This window comes from Amphiprion ocellaris, chromosome 16, assembly GCF_022539595.1.
Source record: "Amphiprion ocellaris isolate individual 3 ecotype Okinawa chromosome 16, ASM2253959v1, whole genome shotgun sequence".
In the NCBI taxonomy this organism is placed as follows: domain Eukaryota; kingdom Metazoa; phylum Chordata; class Actinopteri; family Pomacentridae; genus Amphiprion; species Amphiprion ocellaris.
Window position 1 is genome coordinate 2,727,989 of NC_072781.1, and position 22,675 is coordinate 2,750,663.

The window sequence follows — 22,675 nt, forward strand, 5'->3', positions numbered from 1 at the left end:
ATTTTCTCCTCCAGCATACTTAAATGACATACATGAAATAATTAGTTTATTTTACAAAAATGCACTTAATAATTGTATTCATCAAAATAGAATTATTTGAGATCCTGGTTGGTTTGTGCAAGGACTACTTATACAAATACAATTTGACATTATAATTGCACAATTTTAAAGTTTTTTCACAGTGAAATATTATTATTATTATTATTATTATTATTATTATTATTATTATTATTATTATTATTATTATTATTATTATTAATAATAATAATAATAATAATAATAATAATAATAATAATAATAATAATAATAATAATAATAAATTCATCCCTCTTTTTTCCTGTGCTCAGTCCAAGTTTCCAGGTATCATCCTCATGAGAACAGGCCAATGATGTGGCAGTATGGAGTTAGTTTAGAAGTCTTATTTCTAAATTTTTACAGCTTTAAGAATATGTAAAGGTGCCTTGAAGAATACATGTTTGCATACATTTTATTTAACAGTGATTTGGGTGACTGACCCTTTGAATAATCCAAAAGAAGAGATGCGGGTGGTGGTGAGAAGAAGAACTTCATTCATAAATTTATCCCAAATAAATACCCAATAATAATCACACCAAATGCATTGACGGTGTTGCTCACAAAACACAAGAAAACTTCTGTTCATATCCTAAAGACAGCTTGTCTAAGACATGATTTAGTTTTTGATTTAATGATTCAAGAGGTCACACTCTGTAGTTATGGGGAACATCCAAACACAAAATAATTTCTGCAAATATTCTGGAAAAAATTCTGGAATAAAGATAGTCTGATGTGACAGACCAAAATATTATCCCAACATTTCTGATCAGCTATGTCATATTCTCTTTGAGGGATTTAACACTATGATGACTAGATCCAGAGCTCATTTTAAAACAGTCTTACTGCTGTAAATTTAAAAAAAAAAATGATTTAAAGTTCAATTCTAATTTAACACAAACAAGCAGCCTGATGCTTTCTTTCAGCCTCGTAAAACGAATGTTTTGTCTCATTTACGTCCTGCTACATCCTTCTATGACTGGAGTCCATTTCCTAAAACAGTCTTCAGAAAATGTCATAAAAATATACAGTTATGTACCAAGTTCAAAACAAGCCATTAATGAAGCCTAATATAGGCAAGACAGCAAAAAAAGCCCAAATTATCTCCAAGATTAACAGAAAAGTCAGTGTGTTCAGTGTCATTTTAGACAAAGAAATATGACATTTTTCCACTTTAGCAATCATAGAGACAAAAATAAGAAGTATTTTCTAGAAAGAGGAAGTGAACAAGTGGAAATAAAAAAACAAATAATCGCTTCATCTGCCAAAAGGAGAAGAAATTTCAATTTTATAAAATGTCACACATCCTGATAAATGCCGCTGTATATGTTAAAGCTTCATCAAACCAGCTAGAAAAGACGCTCGGTCTCTCTCCAATGTCACTTAACTGTATTATGTAATAGTTCTATAATAACCTCACATCAAAAATAATGCACTGACATGTTTTATAGTAAAAATAAATAAATACATTAGCAAATGTAATTTACGTCAGCCAGTCTACTGTAACCGAGTCTACAGGGAATAAATGTCTGCAAAAGGAGAGTTTTAATCCAAGATAAACCACAAAATTCCACTTAGTTAGAATAAGGCTTTAGCAAACAGCATTAGAGTTACTCATACGTTCCTCTACATTTTACAGATTCCTGTGCTTTGATATTAATGTGTGAGTTTACATATGAGGATCTTTCTGCCTCTTTACAGAGTTTTCAGGCAGAAGACGGCCAGCAGGTGGCGCATTTTGACCAAAACAGGTTCATTCCATCTGAAATCATCAAATTTTAAAAGCAATTTCTGCTCAACTATTTCTAATTTGCCCGAAATCAGAGATAGCTGAGCGTGAAGATATTCGTGAATTTTTACTTTGCTATGTCACATACTTTCCATGATCAATATTTACCAATATTTTTGTTTTTGTGATACAACTTGTCACACCTGCTCAAATTATGAAAGGTCATTTTTCTGACCAAATATTTTTTATTCAAACTGTTATCACTAAATATTATCATATTAAAATTAATATTGCAACATGCATCTACACCAGAAAATATCACTGGTTGACTTCTGCATTATTAACTGTTTGGTTAATGTGTGTTCAAAGACAGAACTTTTTAGAAAGCCTCAGTTATTTTTTTCATAATTAAACTCAATGATAATCAGAGACTAACTGACCTACTTGTTCAACCCTGCAGATTCTGAATCAAAGACACGGTGACAAATAACTGAACATTTCATAGAAAAGCCTCAAATTTCACTGTGCGAAAAATGCACTAAAAATGGGTTAACGGGCAATTATTTTTTTTGTAAATATCTCAGCAAGTATTTCATATATATTTCACAGATACCATTTTAAATATCCATAGTGTATTATAAAAAAAATATCAAGCAAATCAGAGATGGTTAAACAGAAAAAAATGATGATTTGAGATGGAATAACTCAGCAGGAAGGTCGGCCTCTTGCTTCCTCCGAGCTCTTTATAAATATAAAGTATTTTAAACCCGTGTGGTCTTTGTGATTAATGATGCTGCACAGTAAAATCTGACATTATTCATGTTGGGATCACACATCATCTTCAGGTATGAGGATGCTCGGGAACATGAGGACCTTGGCCTGCATGAAGGACATGTTAGGAAGTCCAGCGATCACCCTGCCGGCCTCCTCACTCAGCTGCTCATCCTGCACAGCTTTCCTGATGGAGAAAACATACAGACCAGCATTTAACATTAGGGCATGCACAAAAAACAAGCAGATTTTAATTATTAATACAGTAAAAGAAGCTCGGACCTGAGCGAAACGCTGGTTTTCTCTGTCGTGGACATCAGGCGGTTCAGAGCGTCCTCCAGGTGGCTGCTGCTGCTGCTGGTTTCCAGTTTGCTGATGGTCAGCTCATACAGCTCATGGTCGACTCCTTTACAGGCAAAACAAACATCTAACATCTGGATACTGAAAGGCTTCAAGTTGTATCATTGCAGTAAACTTGTTAAACAGTGTGTAAAAGCTACACTGGATAAAATGCTCTTCCCAAAACAAGAAAAAAAAACTTATTTCAAGAAGTTTTACCTTGAAATAAGCGTAGAGTTAATGCTGACCTGGAGGAGGACTGATGCTGGACCTGCTGCTGGACCTGCTCTCCTCCTCAGGACCAAAATAATCCAGGTTGAGAGCAGAGCAGCCTGTGTCAGCAGAGGGAGAGAGCAGAGGGAGGCGAGAAGGGATGAGGGGCTCGAGTTCTGATTTATAAAAGGAGAAGGAGCATCTGCTACACTTGACAATTTCATACATACATTTTTATTAAAAGTAAAAAAAAAACTAATGTTTTTTATGTTCATTATGATCATATCTTTACAAATTCCATAGTTATTTATTATGGAAATAATCACTTATTAATAAAAATGACTGGACATCACTAAAATGTTAACTAAATAACCATCTGAATTTAATACCAACCACTTTCTAATGAGCTAAACAATAATAAAATGAGCTGATTCAGAAATAGTTTGGATTGTGTTCTTTTAAGTTGAGATAATCATGACAGATATTTCTTTTTTGGCAATATATAAAACTTTATATGGAAAATAACAAATTAGATCCCTTTCCACTAAGTTCCCCATTACAAAAACACCTCTCCAGGAAGTGTGTTAATTCCAGATCACATGACCTGCTCCACATGATGTCATTTCCTCCTGAAGAAAAGACTGGTTGTCAACTATGATACCTGTCAACTGTGGTACAAAAAATCTTGCAATTATATATTAACCCCAGTACGAAGCTTCATTTGCTGGATTTTCTTTAAATGTTTTATTCTGTATGACTTCCACCTTGATTATATTGAAATACATTTAACACAGACAGTCCTAAAGAGTAATTTTATACCAAAATCAGTGTTTTCTTGCTCTCTCTGGTGGAAACTTTTCAGTGTTTCACCTGAGATGACTCACATCCCCTCTGAACGTTAGAGCTCTACAACAGACGTCGTCATGGCTGGAAGAATCATCCCAGGTGTGATCGATAACTTAACGATGCCTGAGTTCCATTAAGTGTCCCATTAAACCATGTGAGTCAGGGAACATGCAGAGCACCAGAACCCGTAGAAGGCTTCACCTAAATGGAATGCAGCCGTCGTTAATGTGATCCATTACAGCTGTGATTTTTTTCTGCCGTGACCTGAAAAAAGTCTGCAGTGAAAACAGGTTTAGAGCCGAAGATGTTCAGTGTAGTTCACCAAGACACCAACATACAGGCTGCCACCCCATTCTGTCTATATGTTTAGTGTATTAATACTCCGCCAAGAAACACGACAGAGTTATGTGATGATCGGTGTACGTCTGTCTGTCTGTCCGTCTGTCTGTCAGCAACATTATTCAACGGACTTGGATGAAATTTCCAGTGAAGGTCATAAATGACACAAGGACCAAGTGAATAGATCCTGGCAGTGATGTGGCTTATAGTCTGGATCCACGGATTTGTTAAAGATTTCTGTATCATTGCCAGATAGCGGCACAGCATCACTGTAACCATGACAACAAGTGAACACTACATCAGCTGCCTGCTGACGATCACATGATTGTGATCCTACTACAAATCCACCACTGAGGACCATGAATGTTTATAAAACTGTAACTGTGAATAATTCCTACTTTTTAAAGAAATTTTTAATAGTTTGAAGAAATTTTAAAGTCATTTTGGACCCATTTTTAGTATATTTTTTTAACCCTTCTCAGCCATCCTAGACTATTAACTCATGTTGGACAGGGTTTGAACAGTTAAGAAGGATTTGTTTGAGCAAGTTCTGGACAAATTTGAGTAATTTCTAGTCATTTTGCACATATTTCGGGTGATTTCTGACAACATTTAGAGAACATATTTATTTTATGTGGTCAGATTTGAGTCATTTTGGGCATTTTTTAAAAATGTTTTTAGTCATTTTTGGAACCCTTCTAAGCCATCCTAGATGTTTAACTCATTTTGGACAGATTGTGAACAGGAAAAGAAGATTTTTTGAGCAACTTCTGGACAAATTTCTAATAATTTTAGACAAATGTGGAGATTTGTTAAAGATTTCTGTATCGTTGTGAGATAGTGTCACGACATCACTGTAACCATGACAAGAAGTAAACGCTACATCAGCTGCCTGCTCTATCGGTGTCTAGGAAAAATAATTTCACATCTTTTCACAGAATATCCAAATAGCAGACAAGTTGTTTGAATATTCCGGCTGTGCATTCGATCGTCATGCAAACTGAAAAAGCTTCCAGCAAGAGAGAAAATCTGAAGTAAAGAAAATCCAAACCAAGCAAAAAGGATCAACTGATTTATTTCAGTATTTACAGGATTTCCCACAACTCCTCACAGCAGTGCATTAGTTCTCAATTTGAGTAGTAAATCTGAATAAATGAAATAAGAAAAACAGTCTGTTTTATCAGCAAACTATAGGTCCAAAGATACTTTCACTGTTTGAAGAATAAAAAAGGTTTAGAAAATGATTGCTGGCAAAAAGGCACAACTCATGATGAAAGACTGCAACCTGGATTTACGGAAATGTTGTAGAAACACCTTAGATTGGTGATGAAACACTGAGGAAAGTGTTTTCAGGAATCTGTTATGTTCTCAAAATGAGAGGCTTTGGAATCAAACACTCTGTCCTAGTCAACATGTTCATATCTTATAGGAAGAAGTGCACAGAAAGAAAAGAAAAACTGAAAATAAAAACAGTAAAAGCAGCATAAAGTGACAGTAGAAATCATCATTTATATCATCCTATTATGTCAATAATGCCCCAAACAGATTCAATCAAATCCAGAAAATAGATTTCAAAAACAATAAATACTGATATAAAGAAAATGAACAGACTACAGTTACATGTTTAAATATACATGAGGTACACATCTCTTCATGTTAGTGACTGACTGCTCTGTTTGACTTGATTTGTCCCAACAGTAAATACATTTAGACATTTTTTCTGCACTCAGCACCGTCTACTGAGAACACATCGCCCTCTGCTGTGCACTATTTATCATTACAACACTGCTTTGTTAAGTATTTGTCATTTTATCATTGAACATTAGTCTTGTTGGGATTGTGAATGTGTATATTTCAGGAATAAAATTAAAATTCAACAAAGAACAATGAAGCTTCCTTGACCCTAGAGGGCCTCTGTTTGTGTTCATGTGGATTCAGCTCCAGATTTCAGGTAGAAAATTACTGCAGAAGTTCATGAATCGTGTTGAGGCTCTCAGCTCTATCCTTGGATATATACGAGTGTACATATCTGTTAGTTCATCAACAACAGCTCCTTATCTTACATGCTACAAACCAAAATGCTAATTTTAAACTCTGGAAGTTCATTTTTTTAAGCTGTCTTTTCAGTGTTTTAGCATCATCTCACTGTGTTTATTGTGTGAAAATTGAACACATTCTTTATTAGAAATACTTATTTAGCATAATCCTCTTTAAACACATGCAGCAGAGCAATGATTTCTGAGGACAAGTTAGTCTTATCACTGTCCTAAAATGCAAACTGACTCCCGACCACTGCTGCCAATTAATATTAAGGTATTATTTGTTAATTAGGATTATCTATGTTACTAAAAAAAAAATGACACAAGGGTGCTAACAGCATGCGAATTTGCACCGTCTTTGTTAGTGACTGGTTTTGGGTCTTTGTCTCCCCTCCAAGTATTTATTATCTTTATGAATTATGTGTAATTTATGTTGCATAATTTCATAAATCTAATAATTACCACTGCTGGAATTTTAGTTTTAGGATAATTCTACATATTTATCCTAAAACTGTACAAATGTTGCACTAAACACTTCTGTACTGAATTTAATTCTAATTAAATTAAATTGGTCAAACCTTCCTGAGTAAACAAATATCTTACTGTCTTTACAAAAGCGGGAAACCCTTTTACCGGCAAATATGAACACATAAATGGTTTCTGTGAAAAAGCAAATACACTTTGGTGTTGAATGAAGTCAAAAACTGGGTGATATTGTCAGACTGAAAGCGTAAGTTTGTAACATAGAAATGCACTAGCAGAGTCAGAGGCTGAACCTCCATAGTGGCCATCAATGGATTAAATAATGGTCTTTTGGATAATCATGCCCAATCACAATCACTGTTTAGTGCAAATGTGACATTAACTTAGAAAAAAAAAAACAAAAACAGAAAACTTTGAGCAGTTTTCAGGAGCTCCAGCTGCTCCCGTTTATAGATGGACTCCAAATTTCCCTGATAAATACTGAGATAAAATCTGTCTGAAAATGACAGCAGGTAAAGATGACACACCAGAACAGGTAAAGGAGAGAACAGAGGGCCAGCAGTGTTTCCCCTGTCACTGATATGTCACTTTTCTGTTTGTCTTACTTTGAGTCCCAGTTCTGGGTCAGCATGACTTCTGGGTCTTTTTCTTTTACTAAACTTTGTGTTGTGGTGAGCGAAGGGGAAACACGGCGTGAATTCAGAGAAGCAGCGCATGCCCCAGAGGAAGTGAGGGGTAAACTCTCAGAGGTTTTGGCTCATGAACAGAAGCCATGTAGGGGATGGCTGGCAGTCTACTTCCGACCCCAGAAGTGAGGGGCTCGGCGAGGGGACGTACCGTCCTGAGAGCTGCTAAGGCCACGGCTGCTCCAGTCCAGCTGGCTGGAAGGGAGCTCCTCCTACAGCGGGAGAGATTCACAACTAGTAAAACAGCATTTCGGCTTCGTGTGTTGACGTGTTTTCATTTGTTCTCTTTCAGTTCAGTCAAACCAAACAGGCCTGTTTACCTGCACTGAATGCGTTGAGGGGTCCGGTATGTCTCGGCGCCCTGGAGGTGCTTGTGCTGAGACGGCTGAGTGTCCTGGACAACCGACAGTCAGCACAGAGTCTTTGGTGGGCTCAAGCATTCCCTGATGAATAACAAAAATAGCATTAAAATTCAAAAAAGTTTTCAAACGTGACAATTTTCGCATCAAATCAATACAGATTCTGGACAGAGGAACATGTAGAAGTCCATCCATCATCTATACACCGCTATCACCCTCATTAGGCTGGAGTCTCACGCTGTGTGATTTTAACATCTTATAAGTTCACAGCTTGTTCCACTGTACAACATGAATCTAATTAATCTTTGGGCATGACGTGAAGTTTGCTCTGTGCAGATTACACGATGAAAACGCAGCTGAATCTCAGCCTACGATGAGTTGACGTGAATGGGCAAGAATAAAACGTCATCAGTGTGCGCTGTCTATCCATGAGAAATAAACAACTGAAGCATAAACGGAGCTCCTACAATCACAGGGAAACTAGCCAAACATGAACCCTACAATCACAGGGAAACTAGCCAAACATGAGCCCTACAATCACAGGGAAACTAGCCAGACATGAACCCTACAGTCACAGGGAAACTAGCCAAACATGAACCCTACAGTCACAGGGAAACTAGCCAAACATGAACCCTACAATCACAGGGAAACTAGCCAAACATGAACCCTACAATCACAGGGAAACTAGCCAAACATGACCCCTACAATCACAGGGAAACTAGCCAAACATGAACCCTACAATCACAGGGAAACTACCCAAACATGAACCCTACAGTCACAGGGAAACTAGCCAAACATGAACCCTACAATCACAGGGAAACTAGCCAAACATAAACCCTACAATCACAGGGAAACTAGCCAGACATGAACCCTACAGTCACAGGGAAACTAGCCAAACATGAACCCTACAATCACAGGGAAACTAGCCAAACATGAACCCTACAATCACAGGGAAACTAGCCAAACATAAACCCTACAATCACAGGGAAACTAGCCAAACATGAACCCTACAATCACAGGGAAACTAGCCAAACATGAACCCTACAATCACAGGGAAACTAGCCAGACATGAACCCTACAGTCACAGGGAAACTAGCCAAAAATGAACCCTACAATCACAGGGAAACTAACCAAACATGAACCCTACAATCACAGGGAAACTAGCCAAAAATGAACCCTACAATCACAGGGAAACTAACCAAACATGAACCCTACAATCACAGGGAAACTAGCCAAACATGAACCCTACAATCACAGGGAAACTAACCAAACATGAACGAAGCCCTCGCCCTGCTGACATTTATGCGTTTGGAGAGAAATCCCAAAACCAGGAGGAGGAGGATAATATGGACACAGTTCATCCATATGCTTCGTCCTTTTTTGTCTGGTTGTGGTACGAGCTGGAGGACGCGTCTAAAAGGCTTCTGATGCCACAACTCTACTAGGCTGTCTTCTCTGTTTAAATCCCACATCCTTGTTTTGATGCGTTTTGTCACTGCAAATCATCTGTTTGGGTTTATTAATCAGTACGTCATTTTATCCTGCATTTCTATTGGTTAGTTAGTTGTCGTAGGTCCAGCAGCAGTCACACTGTGAGATGATCACCCAGAATTTATGACAATCAGAATTTTATGGCAGCTTGTCTTTGGTCGCCTTGACAACAGCCATCCTTGAACCCGTCTCACAGTGCGACGCAGGACCACCGATTTAGAGCCACGACCAAAGATATCGCCACAATTCTCTCACCATTGTTATCGTTGGTCTGGGGCAGGCAAAAATCACACAGTGCAGAGACCTTTAGGGTGAAGACAGGGGACACCTGGACAGGTAACAGTCTATCACAGGACTACACATTGAGACAAACAATCACACTCACATTCACACCTACGGACAGTTTAGAATCATTAATTAACCTCAGGAATGTGAGAGGAAGCTGGAGAAACATGTAGAAGTCACTAAACCTAAACTGTTTCTGTCATCATTTCAGCTGTATTTGGACAACATTCTAACATCACTAAACTTATTCCCACTAAAAACAAGTTCACATTTCCTCCAGTTCACTCACCAGACCCGATGCAAAAGCAGGCACAGTCACCGGCTGCTTCTTGGTGCCAATGAACACCTTTAACAGGACAAAGACACACAGCGTACAAAAAGGTTCCGTTCTCTGTTTGCAGCACAGTCTGACATAAAATGATGAAGTCCTACAGAGTAAATGGCTTCAATATAGGGCTGTAGTCTCCTGGTTGCTTGAAACACTCTAACCAACCAAATCTGCATTGGTCGGATATGGCTGGTGTTATTTTCATGAGGAGAAACAGACCACATTAATCAACCTCCAGGATTAGTTCATTCTATTTGGCAGCAGGAGGAACAGACTACCTGTGAACACCCTTGTGTTTCCAACGTAATGGAGACTGTTAGAGAATATTTAACATTTAGGTTTACTGAATGTTGACACAAGTACTTTACACTGAGACAGAAAAGTCATCAGTGTGGCTGCAGTTTGTTTAAATGACAGCCACAAAGTGGAGTGTAAACTTTACTAACAGCAGTTTGTCACATTTCAACAGCCAACCTGACAGCTCATCTAAACACGGTAGGCTAACTTTGCTACATTATATTACTGACTGCTGCTTTTGGGATCACCAGCTGATATAGTTGTAATTTCAGAAATCATATGAATATGTAAACTGTTGTTGTCATTTCAGTATAAAATAACTAGGTTTAAATGATTTAATATGCTGGAGGAACAAGCTTTTTTAGGTTTATCTATAAATCATTTAGGTGTAGCAGAAATGCACTCAATGCATTGTGGCGCATTTAGCTCACAGAGATGCTGTGCAGACTGAATGGTTCATGTACGTCTGATTTTAGACGACAAAGATTTTCTTTTGGTTTGGAGTCTGGTTCAGTGTGTTTTTTTATCTGGAGCAACAGAATAACAATCTCATTATTATGAGTGACAAACATCAACAGTATTCTGTCATTCCAGGACTTCAGCCCAGTTAGACCGAGTTAGACTGAAATAGAAGTTTCAGCTTGTTAACCCAGTTACTGCTTAAAGATGCCCCTGAAGCCAAACTCACAATGTTCCTGGTGTCCACGCCGAGGCACCTAAGCAGAGTCCTGTTAGTGTGGGAACCACCCCACTGAAACTGGAGGCCCACGGCACTGTGGACGTCCCGGTGTGGAGATAACATCTCCTCGTGAATCCTGGTCAGAAAATAAAAGTCACAATAATGTTAAACTTAGAGAAAATATATTTCAGTCAGAGACTATTAATTTCTAACTCTGGAGGTGTTCCTCACCACAGAGCACCGCTGAGTTCTGGTGCTGCTTCCTCTTCCTCAGAGAGATGTCGGGCCTGAAGCAGAGCACCCAGGCCGAGCAGCTCCTCCTCACCTTCTACAGCCGAGACCATCACCTCTGGAAAACTGGTCTGCAGGAGCTGCTGGACACGGCAGGACAGAGAAGCCTGGTAAAACACAGAAAGATGGTTCATTTTTTAACTAGACGTTCGAAAGTATGACTGACTTTTAACTTTTTCAATTGCCCAAAAATAACCTGAACAGTGTTTTGGAAAAATGAAAAGCACGGCAATAAAATGGAACACACAAAAGATAATGGATTATTTTTTGTAAAAAGCTTCCTTAGAATAAGTTTTCTTAAAATTTTTAGTTTCCAGTGACATGTTTTCTACCTGGCAGCTGTTCCTCCTGCTGCCTCCATGCTGTCCCTCCCCATCCTGATCCTCCTCGGTGTCCTCATCGATCTGCAGCCTGCTGACTGGCTCTCTGATCTGAGGCCAGGCTTTTCCTTCTACTCGTGTGCTCTGGTCCTTGAACTCCGCCCACGACTGTCCATCGTCCTGCGTGGGCGCTGAGCAGAAATCAGCAAAGCTGTCACTCGGTGGGAGGTTTCCCAGAATCTGCACCCCTGCGTCAGCTGTTTGGACGATTTCTTGGTCCCTGTGATGCTCAGAACCACCGTCAGCAGAACTGCCTTCTGTATGAACTCCAGGCTGGGACTGGTTGGAGGTAGCACAAGTTTCCTGAGTCGCATGTTGATCACAATGATGAAAGCCCCTCTCTGACTCTGGATGGCTGAGGTTTCCTGTCCTACTGTCAACGAACGAGTCAGAAAGTTCCAGTTCTTCATCCTCATCATCAGTTCGGTCCCAGTCCGTCTGATCCAGGGACGAGACGTTTGGTTCCAAGTCTGCAGAAACTCCCTCAAACGACAGATCATCACCGAAGGACGCCAGGTCCTCGGAGGCAGACTCATACATACCCAGTCTTTGCAGGACACTGGAAACACTATGATCTTTACTTTCTGCCTCTTCTTCCATCTCAACCTCAGAGATTTGTAGAGAATTAAGACCAAACCTCCTTTCCCTCTCAGCGTCCCCAGACTCGTCTAGCTCCTCCTCACCAGATGGAAAATCCAAAGCTGTGGCAGCATCCTGAGGCTGATGGTGGTCCTGAGATGGTTGTGCACGTGCTGCATCTCTGTTCTCACAGTTCTTGACGTTTTTATTCGCCTTATGTGCACAGTGAGATCTGGGCTCAGACTCCATGACAACATCCTGTCCTGAACTACAGATCTGTCCACCCAGGCTGAGGTTTGTCCCTCCTGCCCTGCCGTCCCACTGCTCGCTGCTGGCCATGGGAGAGAAGCCACAGCACCAGGGATGTGCCGCCTGATCGGTGAACACAGTGAAATCAGCGAACCCTGTTTCCTCCTCAGCAGAGCAAGCACCGACTATAGCAGCACTGTGAGCCCCAGAGTCATGGTGTCTTTCAGTAAAGCCATTTGTGAGGTGCAAAGAAGATGTAGCATTACAGTCCTGCCCTTCCATGTCCGTCTGACTCCTGTCTGACTCCAGATTCACAGTGGATGTGGGCTGAGATTGTTCAACTGTTTGATTAAAGCTGCAGGTGGTTTGATGTGTGGCTGGTTTTAAGGAGGGAGGAGGCGGCTCAGTGGCTTCAGCAGAGCCCAGAGGGGAGCAGGAAAATCCCCCAAAGTCCCCAAACTCGTCATCCTCGGTTCCCAGCTCCCCGTCGCCGTCATCACCCAGCGGAGGAGGGGAGGAGGAGTGCAGCGGGACAACGTCAGGCTCCATGGGTTCTCTTGGAGGCACCCGAAGGCCTCATGGACCTGGTGGAGGAAAGAGGGAAAAAACGGAAGAGGAGGATCATAAACAAAAGCTTTCTGGGAAGAACAGGAAATGTTTCAGTGTGTTAATGACAATAACAAGACTGTTTGTCTTTTCTCGAAGCCTCAGGAGTTGGGCTGAAACGATTTATCGAGTTATTCGATTACTAAAATTCCTCAAGACAAAATTCTCTGAATCGAGGCTTCATTTAATCCACTGCACACTAGACCCCAGGTCACTAACTAGTGTTCCACCAGGACGGTTATTGCTGTTGCACAGCCCGCTCACTTCCACTTTTGATGCTGTAACGTGCATGCCTAGAGCAGAATCCGATTACTCAATTAATCGATAGAATACTCGATTGCTAAAATAATCAACAACTGCAGCCCTACTCAGGAGAGACATGCGTGGGTGAATTTAGTTTCTAGACTATGAAAACTGGAGCAGGTGGTGTTATCTTTGGTCAAGCCTTGTCTTGTGCCATCTATGAGGAGAATGGCATCAATTTCATGTACACGTACATGCAGACTTTAAGTAAAAGCATTCAAAACCACCTTGACTGACACGATATGGCATCCTGACAACATTAATATACTAAAACTGAGAACAATAAAGTAATTATTGGTCAAATTATTCATTTTTTTAGCACTTTAGAAATAAGGCTAATCAAAATATTATTGAAAGTAGAGCACTGCAAAATGCAATGTCCAAATACCAGGAGCATAATAGTAAAGTGTGTCACAACAGAGCCAAAATTCAGTTAAAATCATATCGTTATTATAATTTTTTGCATTATTTCTGTGGGAAAGAGGTGGGAAAAAAAGAACACTCCCTCTGAATTTGTAACTTTTATCAGAATATCTGATCAAATAACCACAATATGATGTTTTCTTGGCATTTAATTCAGTCCTATTTAGAATCGCTTGTCTGTTTGTTGTGGCTTTAGGGATTTTATTGATCATTTTAAAGGCACTGATGCCAAACACACTCCTTAACAACCTGCATGGAACCTGACTGTTCTCAGACATGGATCATTTATCTTTCACTACAAACAGGGCGAAGGCTGATGGTCAGAATAGTCTGTTTGGGAAAATATTTCACAGAAGTGATTCACCTCAGCTCTGAAAAGACATTTCTGAATTAGATTTTATACTCTGAGCTAATTTAAAGTGTTACACCGAACATTACAACAGTTTAGTGTCCTAGAAACTCCAAAAAACAAATAATGCATGACAGTAAAAGATGGTTATAGTGTGGAAAAAATACTTCCTGGCTTGTATGCATGACCCTGTTAACTTTCTGCAGACTGTGGTAAAAATTGAGGAACTGTCATGTTCCGCGTGTGAAAACAATCTGGACTTTATCCATCTAGTGCACAGGCTCATCATTTTACATATCCTCTTTTTGTGTTTCCTTAAAATGATCTGTCATCTGGGTGAATAGACATAACTAGTCCTTCTGGTGTTGATCCTGGAGTGGAAAAAGAGTCCGGTACTGGTCCCAGTCTGTAAACCAATACTGGAAACTCGATCCGTAGCTCTGTGCTACTTTAGATGAGCCACTTCAGGACCAAGGATTAGAGCATTAATCCTCGACACAGAACACACATGAACTACTGGCCTTCTGTGATACCAAAATATCACCGTTAACACTCTACACAGCAGGAAAAAAATATTTTAAATCACTTCTGAAAAACCCACTTTTATAGAGTTGCTTTAATGTAAGGTTTACTTTCAGCTTTAGTGTTAGTCTTTTATTCTGTATTATATCCTGTTTATTTTAGAGGTTCTGTCTTGTTTTATTTCACTTTTAGCTGGCTTGTTCTTTGGTCTGATGTCATCTCTGTCATTTTTTTAATTCTCTGACTTTTTGATTTCTAACTTTAACCCTCAATCTTATCAATTTATTTGTGTGTGTGTGTGTGTGTATATATATATATATATATATATATATATATATATATATATAAATAAAAATAAATTTAATATTTGTTTGTTATGAGTGCTAATCTAGCCAATTATTCATTGAATTTATTATCATTTTTACTATTTATTTTCATTGACTGCTATCCCTTGTCTCTTGAGGTTTTGTTTGATTGTCTGTGTTGCTTGTTCTTAACTGTCAAAGCTCTTTATGAAGGCTGTTCTCAAGGCTGCTATATAAATAAAGTTGTTGTTGTTATTATTATTATTATTATTATTATTATTATTATTATTATTATCACTATTATTTAAGAGGCGGGTAAAGCTAAAACTAAAGCTAACGTCCATTTTCTCTCCATCCTGGACGGACAGGTGTCACACCAAGAGCTGAATAAGGAGCCATGTAAACAGAGCTTAAGGAAAATCACACAATAAACTCGTCTGTCGGACGCAAAGCTGGCTATTAACGGCTAATTAACGACGTTTAAAAGCGCTGCTAACGATAAGCTACACGCCAAATCCCAACTGATTAGCTAACACAGCTAGCTAATGTAACCGCTAGCTGTCCGTTAAAAGCAGCCAAACAACGGCACGGTAATCAAAATAAACGTAGCTAGCTCCTAACTAATAAAAGCAGCTTGTTTTATAGTTATTTACCGACACTTTCACTCGGCTGGTCTGTCAGCGCCGCAGCTTCGTTCTCCATCATTTCTCCACATCTCTCTCCATCGGTATTAACTGACTAAAGGTAGGTAAAAAGTGAGAGGGCTCACTGTGCGTTGTTTCCAGGTGCCGCTTATTGACAGTGAAACGTAGATGGAAAAATGCTCAGAGGGAATTGCGCAGAGTGATGCATCTTTATAATACACGATCTTCGTCGATGTCCAAATTGAATAATGTCGCCTCCTGCTGGAGATTTCAGAACAAATCTTTTATTTTAGCTTAAAACCATTTATTCTGAGTCTTTACTGGAGTTTTTTTTTATTATTATGAGTAGCAGTGAGTACAAATGGAAGCCCGTTTCGCCAGTTGAAAAAAAGTCACATAGATAGATAGATAGATAGATAGATAGATAGATAGATAGATAGATAGATAGATAGATAGATAGATAGATAGATAGATAGAAGTGTGACGTCAGGACCACTGGTCTGAAGTGCTCTGGTTGGCTCGGGGTGTGGTTTCTTGGGGACTGGAAGTAGACAGGATAGTAGATTGTAGATGTGTTGGAGAGGCTCCCCCAGCTCGACAGGCCTTTAACATGCTGGGACTGTCCGGTTCGGCTGCTCTGCTGGGTCAGCTCCCTGCTGGCGTCCTGTCTGGTGATGGTGAGGGGGAGGAGATCCAGGACCTCCCACTGACTGCTGAGGATGGGTGTGGAGGGGGTTGAGAGGGGAGTAGGGCAGTCAGGAGAACCAAATAAAGAACTGGTTGAACTGGTTTGCTCTGTGTTTTCCACTGCAGACTCAAAACTCATTTGTTCAGACTATTTATTCTCTCTAACTGCCTCTTTCTTTATGTATGTTTTTTTTTATCTCTATATATGTTTTCTTTTAATCTTTTTGTATGGTTTTTATCTGTTTTCGACTCATTTTGAACAATTTTTGAGTCATTCTGGGCAATTTTCAAGTCAGTTCAGTTTTATGTCAGCTTGGATCTTTTCTCGTCATTTTGGACAATTTTTGTATCTTTGGGATAATTTTTGAGTCATTTAGGACAAATTTCATGAAATTCTGGACTAATTTTCTGTAATTATGGATCATTTCCAAGTCATTCTGGACGGGTCAATATATAATTGTGGGACTTTTTGTATCATAGTTGACATTTTAGTGATATCCAGTCACTATATTAATAAGTGATTGTTTCCATAATAATTAATTATGGAATTATGGAATTTGTAAAGACATGATCATAATGGACATAAAAACATTAATTTTTTACTTTTAATAAAAATGTATGCAAGATATATCCCACAGACTTCAAAAGTCCCTCAGGAAAGATGGGAATTAAATCAACAAACTTACAAATATTGCTTCTGTTGTGTGAGATGCAGCCTTTATTTCATGTTATTTAAATATTCCAGTTAATGTTTACTGTCTTTTAGGTTACAATCATAGTCACACTGCTTTCATTTTTCTCGCCTCCAGTTCGTGTCATTGCAGTTTATGACTCGTGAACCTCCATCACCAGGTTTAAATCCATTTGAATCGTTCTAATAATTTGTCTGTCTTTGTGTTGCGTCCCGCTGCGTAATTTAAGACAATGGCTGCTGGCAAACATTTTCCCACATTAATCCACTAATCACAGAAATACGGTTTCTCTCTCATGTGAACGGCCCGGTCTGGGTGAAAGTTTTCCCACAGAAATCACAGCTGAAGGGTTTTTCTCACATGTGGAACCAGCTGCTGATTCTTATCAAACTCCTCGTTGCACTGGAAGCGTTTTAAGGCCTTCTCCTCTTTGTGATCAGAGTTCTCCTGCTCTTTCAGTGTCACTTTGCCTTCACTGTGCCTTTTACAGAATTTAAAATGGTTGCTTGTGGTGAACTTTTGCCACACTTTGCACAAAAATAAGCTTCTCCTCTATGTGGACTCTAAAGTGAGCAGGACGACTGGAGTTCTGAACAAACGTTTTGTCGCCTGTGAGGCTTCTTAGATGCAGAATTAACTGGAACCTTTGGTCCAACTCCTCGTCACACAGCAGACATTTAAAAGCTCTACATCGTCTGTGGCTCTTACATACGAGTCTCATCATCTTTTAAGACTTTTACCACAAACATGGCGAGACTTTTCTTTCCTTGGAGGCTGTTTCAGTTCTACAAAGACTAATGAACCATCACTGTGGTTTAAACTCTCAGGTACAGCGGCAGGTGATGAAAGAAGCCCACAGTTGGTCCTCAGCTCTGATTTAAGACGTCTGACTTCAGCCTAAACATCTGGACTGATGCACCAATCCTCCTGCTCCTCTTTGACCCATTGGTTGATCTTCAGTTCCTCCAGGATGGGAATCTGTTCCACCTTGAAGACACAGCTGCAGAGGGAGGCGGTTCTTCAGAGGCCGACCTGGTGTCTGAAAGAGAGAAGAGACATATCCTCCTGAGAACTGACGAAAAAAAGCATTTTTCAATCTAGCTTTTCTGGGGATTTCCTGCCTTTTTGGCGCTAAAACAACTCACAATATAAAAATACTTTTATTGTAGATTTTACAGCACGTCCAGCGACAATTTCAAATCAAAACAGGCTGACAAGAAAACTAATGAAACTTTAACCCTCCTGTTATGTTGGGCCAAATTGACCCATTTTAAAGTAAAAAAAAAAAACAAACAATCAATTTCTCAATCAGAAATTGTTAAAATAATTTTTCAGGATGAAATTTCTTCTGCTTGGCTTAATAAGTGTAAACAACATATAGAATAAAAACGGTTAATTTCACAGATTTGCATCCTGAACAGAAGAGGTGTCTGGTGTTAATTTATCAACTATTTATCGCTGCAGGAACTGGAACTGAACACGTGATGCACTGTTCCTCTATGCAGGTAGGAAACTCGCTTCTACTGCAGGACGATTATTCAAAGCAGACGTCCAGTTCCACCCTGACCCACTTCCAGAAATGCAAGCAGAAGAACCTGGAGCTGCCCTCAGAGTAGCCTGACTAGAAATAACTAACATAACAACAAATAAGACAGAAAATGACAGAAACGAGACAGAAAACAATAAAAACAAAAAAAGTGACAAACTAGACAGAAAATGACAAAAACGAGACACAACAGACAAAAACAAGACAAAAAGGACAAAAACAAGACACAAAACGACATGAGACAAAATGACAAAAACAAGACACTAAACAACAAAAACAAGACATAAAATGACAAAATAAGACACAAAGCAACAGAAACGAGACAAAACGACAAAAAACAAGACACAAACCAACAAAAACAAGACAGAAAACAAACAAGACAGAAAACAATAAAACCAAAACACAAAATGTCAGAAACTAGACACAAAAGAAAAAAACAAGACACAAAACAACAGAAATGAAACAAAACTACAACACAAGACATAAAATGACAAAAATGTCATCAACAGGTTATACTAACATTGTTGTGGGACATGTTCCATGAATAATAATTATTATTTAAATATTATGATGATTAAAATTTGTTTCCCACAAATACAAGAGACATGAATGAAAAAAATAAAACCAAAAAAAGGAGATTTAAATTAGATTCTAACTGTTTTATCTGAGATTCAATTTGGTCATCGAGGGGTGGGACAAGAGAAAAATGGTCTCAGGACAAATAAATGTACACAACTACTGCATGTTTCAGGATTTTGAACATGGATTATTTGAAATTTGATGGGCGGGACGTAGAATGTCCTCCAGTGCTGGATTGGCCCTTATACCACTGACAGTATATGATGAGGACTCACCTGCTCAGGTGTGCTGAAGGAGACACCAACCATCGGGACAGGAAGTGGTTATTACTGCAGGTCTTCAGGGCAGTGTAGCATATTTAGAATAATACACTGCCCGGCCAAATAAAAAGTCACTCTAATATTTTTTTGGACCGCCTTTAGCTTTGATTACAGCACTCATTCACTGTGGCTTTGTTTCAATAAGCTTCTACAGTGTCAGTGCATTTATTTCTGTCCAGAGATGAATTAATCTTCTGCCAAGATCTTCTACTGATGATGGGAGAGTTGGACAAAGTCTTCTCCAGAACATCCCAAAGGTTCTCAGTGGGGCTGAGGTCTGGACTCTGTGGAGGTCAATCCATCTCCTGCTCCTTGATCCACTCATTCTCAATGTGTGCCCTGTGAATCCTGGCATCATCATCCTGGAACACGAAGAAAACCTCCACTGATGTAAAGACCTGGTCATTCGGTATCTTCAGGTATCAGCTGACCTCATTCTTTGGGAACATAACGTTGGTGAACCTGACCAACCCCAGATCATAACCCTAACCCCCACAGGCTGGTAGGAACTAGCCATGATGATGATGAGGAGGTGATCCTCCTTCTTCATTATTCCATTTACTTTGTGTAAAGCTCCAGTTCCACAGAGCATGATACTGCCACCACCATGCTTGACGGTAGGTTTGGTGTTTTTGGGGTTAAAAAAAAGTCAAAGACCTGCCTAAGACAGTCTGAAACCAGTCTTCAAACAGTCTTAAACTAGGACCAAAATCAAACCAAAACCACTCCTAAAAAGTCCATGATATTAAAAAACCAGTCCTTAAAAGTTCTGAAACCAGGACCAAAATCAAACCTAAACCAGTCAGAATCCAGTTCTAAAAAAGTCAAAAACCAGCACAAAGTCTGGACCAAAATCAAACCTAAACTACTGCCCCCATCACTCTGGAACAGGGTAAATCTGGACTCATTAGACCACATGAACTTCTTCCATTGATCCAGAGTCCAATCTTTATGCTACACAACAAACTGAAGCCTTTTTTTCTGATCATCCTCACTGAGCAGTGGTTTTCTTAGAGCTACAGCTGTTTAGTCCCAATCCTTTGAGTTCCCTTCATGTGGAAATTTTCTTCCTTTCACTATCAAACAGCCGTGAGTTCTACTGTTGGTTTCCTACGATCATCTAAGAGTTTGTTCCTGGAAGATGATGGTTCTCCACTATCCTCCAGGTTTTAATAATGCATTGGACGGTTCTTAACCTGATTTTAATCGTTTCTTCTCCTTAGTTGTTTTCTTTGCTTGATGCAGGCCAATAATTTGACCCTTCTCAGACAGATGAACATCCTTTCCATGACCACAGGATGTGTCTTCCACCATGGCTGTTTAAGAAATGAGAATCAGGTAGGGTTAAAGAAGTTGTTGTCATCACTGCAGTAATTATTCAATGGAAGGATCTGAACTGTTTAGTTAAATCCAGGAGGAGACTTATTTGTGGACAGACAGTGTGTGTCAACAATGACTGATGAGACAACTGAATTGTTCTTGGTGTACAACAGTTAGAGAACCACTGTTCTACCTCTCAGTCTGAAGCCTTTTTGTCCTGATCATCGTCATTGATCAGAACATCCCACAGGTTCTGAGTGGGGCTGAGGTCTGGACTCTGTTTTTTCTGATCAGCTTCACTGATCTGTGGTTTTCTTACAGCCACACAGCTGTTTAGTCCCAGTCCTTTGAGCTCTCTTCTCATTGTCCGTGTGGAGATACTCTTACTTTCACTATTGAACATTTCCCTGAGCTGCCCTGTTGTTTTTTTACGGTTTGATTTCACCAAACGTTTCAGGGATCTCCGGTCCCGATCATTCAGGATTTTGTTCCGACCGCATTTGTTCCTGGAGGATAAAGGTTCTCCACCCTCCTTCCAGCTTTTAATAATGCGTTGGACGGTTCTTAACCCGATTTTTGTGCTTTCAGAAATCTCCTTAGATGTTTTTTCTGCCTGATGCAGTCCAATAATCTGACCCTTCTGAAACTGATTCACGTCTTTTCCACGACCACAGCAGACGTCTTTAGACATGTTTAAGAAATGAGAAGCTCGTTAAAGAACTCGTTTCTCATGCAGTAATCATCCAGGGGAAGGCTCTTACCTATCTGTCAGTTAAATCCTGGGGGTGACTTTTATTTTGGCCAGGCACTGTATTTATCTCATGTAAATACTACAGGGATGCTAGACTTAGCATGTTAGCTCAACAGCTCCTCCTGCCGATGACGTCTGTCAAAGCACCGACACGTCATGTTCGGTCAGCGTCTACATCCGCCCACAGAAAAAATAGTCCCACACCAGAAACTTTTGATATCCAGTAATTTTTATTAATAAATGATTGTTTTCATAATAAATAATTATGGAATTTGTAAAGACATGATCATAATTAACATAAAAACATTAGCTTTTTTTTTTTTTTTTTTTTAAGTTTTTAAAATATATGCCAGATATATCCCATGGACTTCAAAAGTCCCTCAGTTATAGATTGACCCTATAGTTTCTCCTCTGCACGGATCCATAAGCAGCTTTAAGGTTTCTCTCTGTGCAGATGTGGGAGTGTAGGTGCATCATCAGGTGTTCTCTATGCAGGAATAGCTTCCAACAATCATCAAACTTAAATAACCTCTCTCCATCGTTGCTGTTGTCTTTTGAAAGCAACATCCTGTTTTAAACAGAGTAGATGTGACAGCTTCCCTCAGCATCAGTGTTTCCTCAGATATTGCTAATTCCATCACTGCTCAGCTTCTCTGGAGAGGCAACAGCTTCCTGACGAGAGGTTTTTCTGCTCTTCTATTCCCTTCTTTCTGGATTTGCATGTGCAGCAGCAGAGCGGCTGATGAAGAACCCCGATAGATGGCAGCTCCTTCCGTTTCATTAGAAAGTTATTTCACACAGCTGGAGGCAGCAGAGTCCAGCGTCGCCTCCAGCTGAATTTCTTCCTCTTTCATGTGCTGGAATTACAGATCTTGTCTCTGCTGGGCCTCTATGTCGGGACTCCACTCCTGCTGAGGAGGAAACTCTTCTTCTGAGGCTTCAGCTGCATCTTTTAAACATGAAGGAATATTCACTCAGTCTAATTTAGTGATTTCCTCGAGCTCTGGAACAGAAATATGCAAAGGTTTTCCCCTCAGGTTCTGTCAATCTTTGTTTTCTCCCCTGATGCCACTGAACTGAACTGTGTCCAATAGAAAAGGTGCTCTTATTTTGAAAGGGTTAAGTTATTGTTTATGCTTTTAAAGTCAAACTTGTGGCATCTGGAACATTAAA

General features: G+C 39.5%; 2 protein-coding genes across 5 annotated transcripts; both read right to left on the bottom strand.

Moving 5' to 3' along the window:
- Positions 1-522: 522 nt before the first annotated feature.
- On the bottom strand, positions 523-4,795 carry LOC111585657 (aftiphilin-like). Its single transcript, XM_055018760.1, has 4 exons — positions 4,783-4,795; positions 3,160-3,300; positions 2,855-2,978; positions 523-2,759 (listed from the first exon to the last, which is right to left on the bottom strand). The coding sequence occupies exons 1-4, from the start codon at positions 4,793-4,795 to the stop codon at positions 2,630-2,632; spliced, it is 408 nt and encodes a 135-aa protein (XP_054874735.1). The 3' UTR covers positions 523-2,629.
- Positions 4,796-5,368: 573 nt separating this feature from the next.
- LOC111585656 (aftiphilin-like) lies at positions 5,369-15,748 on the bottom strand. 4 transcript variants are annotated; one of them, XM_023295205.3, is made up of 7 exons: positions 15,617-15,748; positions 11,580-13,039; positions 11,188-11,330; positions 10,966-11,092; positions 9,942-9,998; positions 7,838-7,960; positions 5,369-7,729 (listed from the first exon to the last, which is right to left on the bottom strand). In XM_023295205.3, exons 2-7 carry the CDS (start codon positions 13,002-13,004, stop codon positions 7,625-7,627), a joined length of 1,980 nt encoding a protein of 659 aa, XP_023150973.1. In that variant the 5' UTR covers positions 13,005-13,039; positions 15,617-15,748; the 3' UTR covers positions 5,369-7,624. The 4 variants fall into 4 exon arrangements, with proteins under 4 accessions (XP_023150973.1, XP_023150972.1, XP_054874829.1 ...); XM_023295204.3 differs by having other exon boundaries at positions 11,188-11,354; XM_055018854.1 differs by having other exon boundaries at positions 11,188-11,354; positions 15,621-15,673.
- Positions 15,749-22,675: the final 6,927 nt, after the last annotated feature.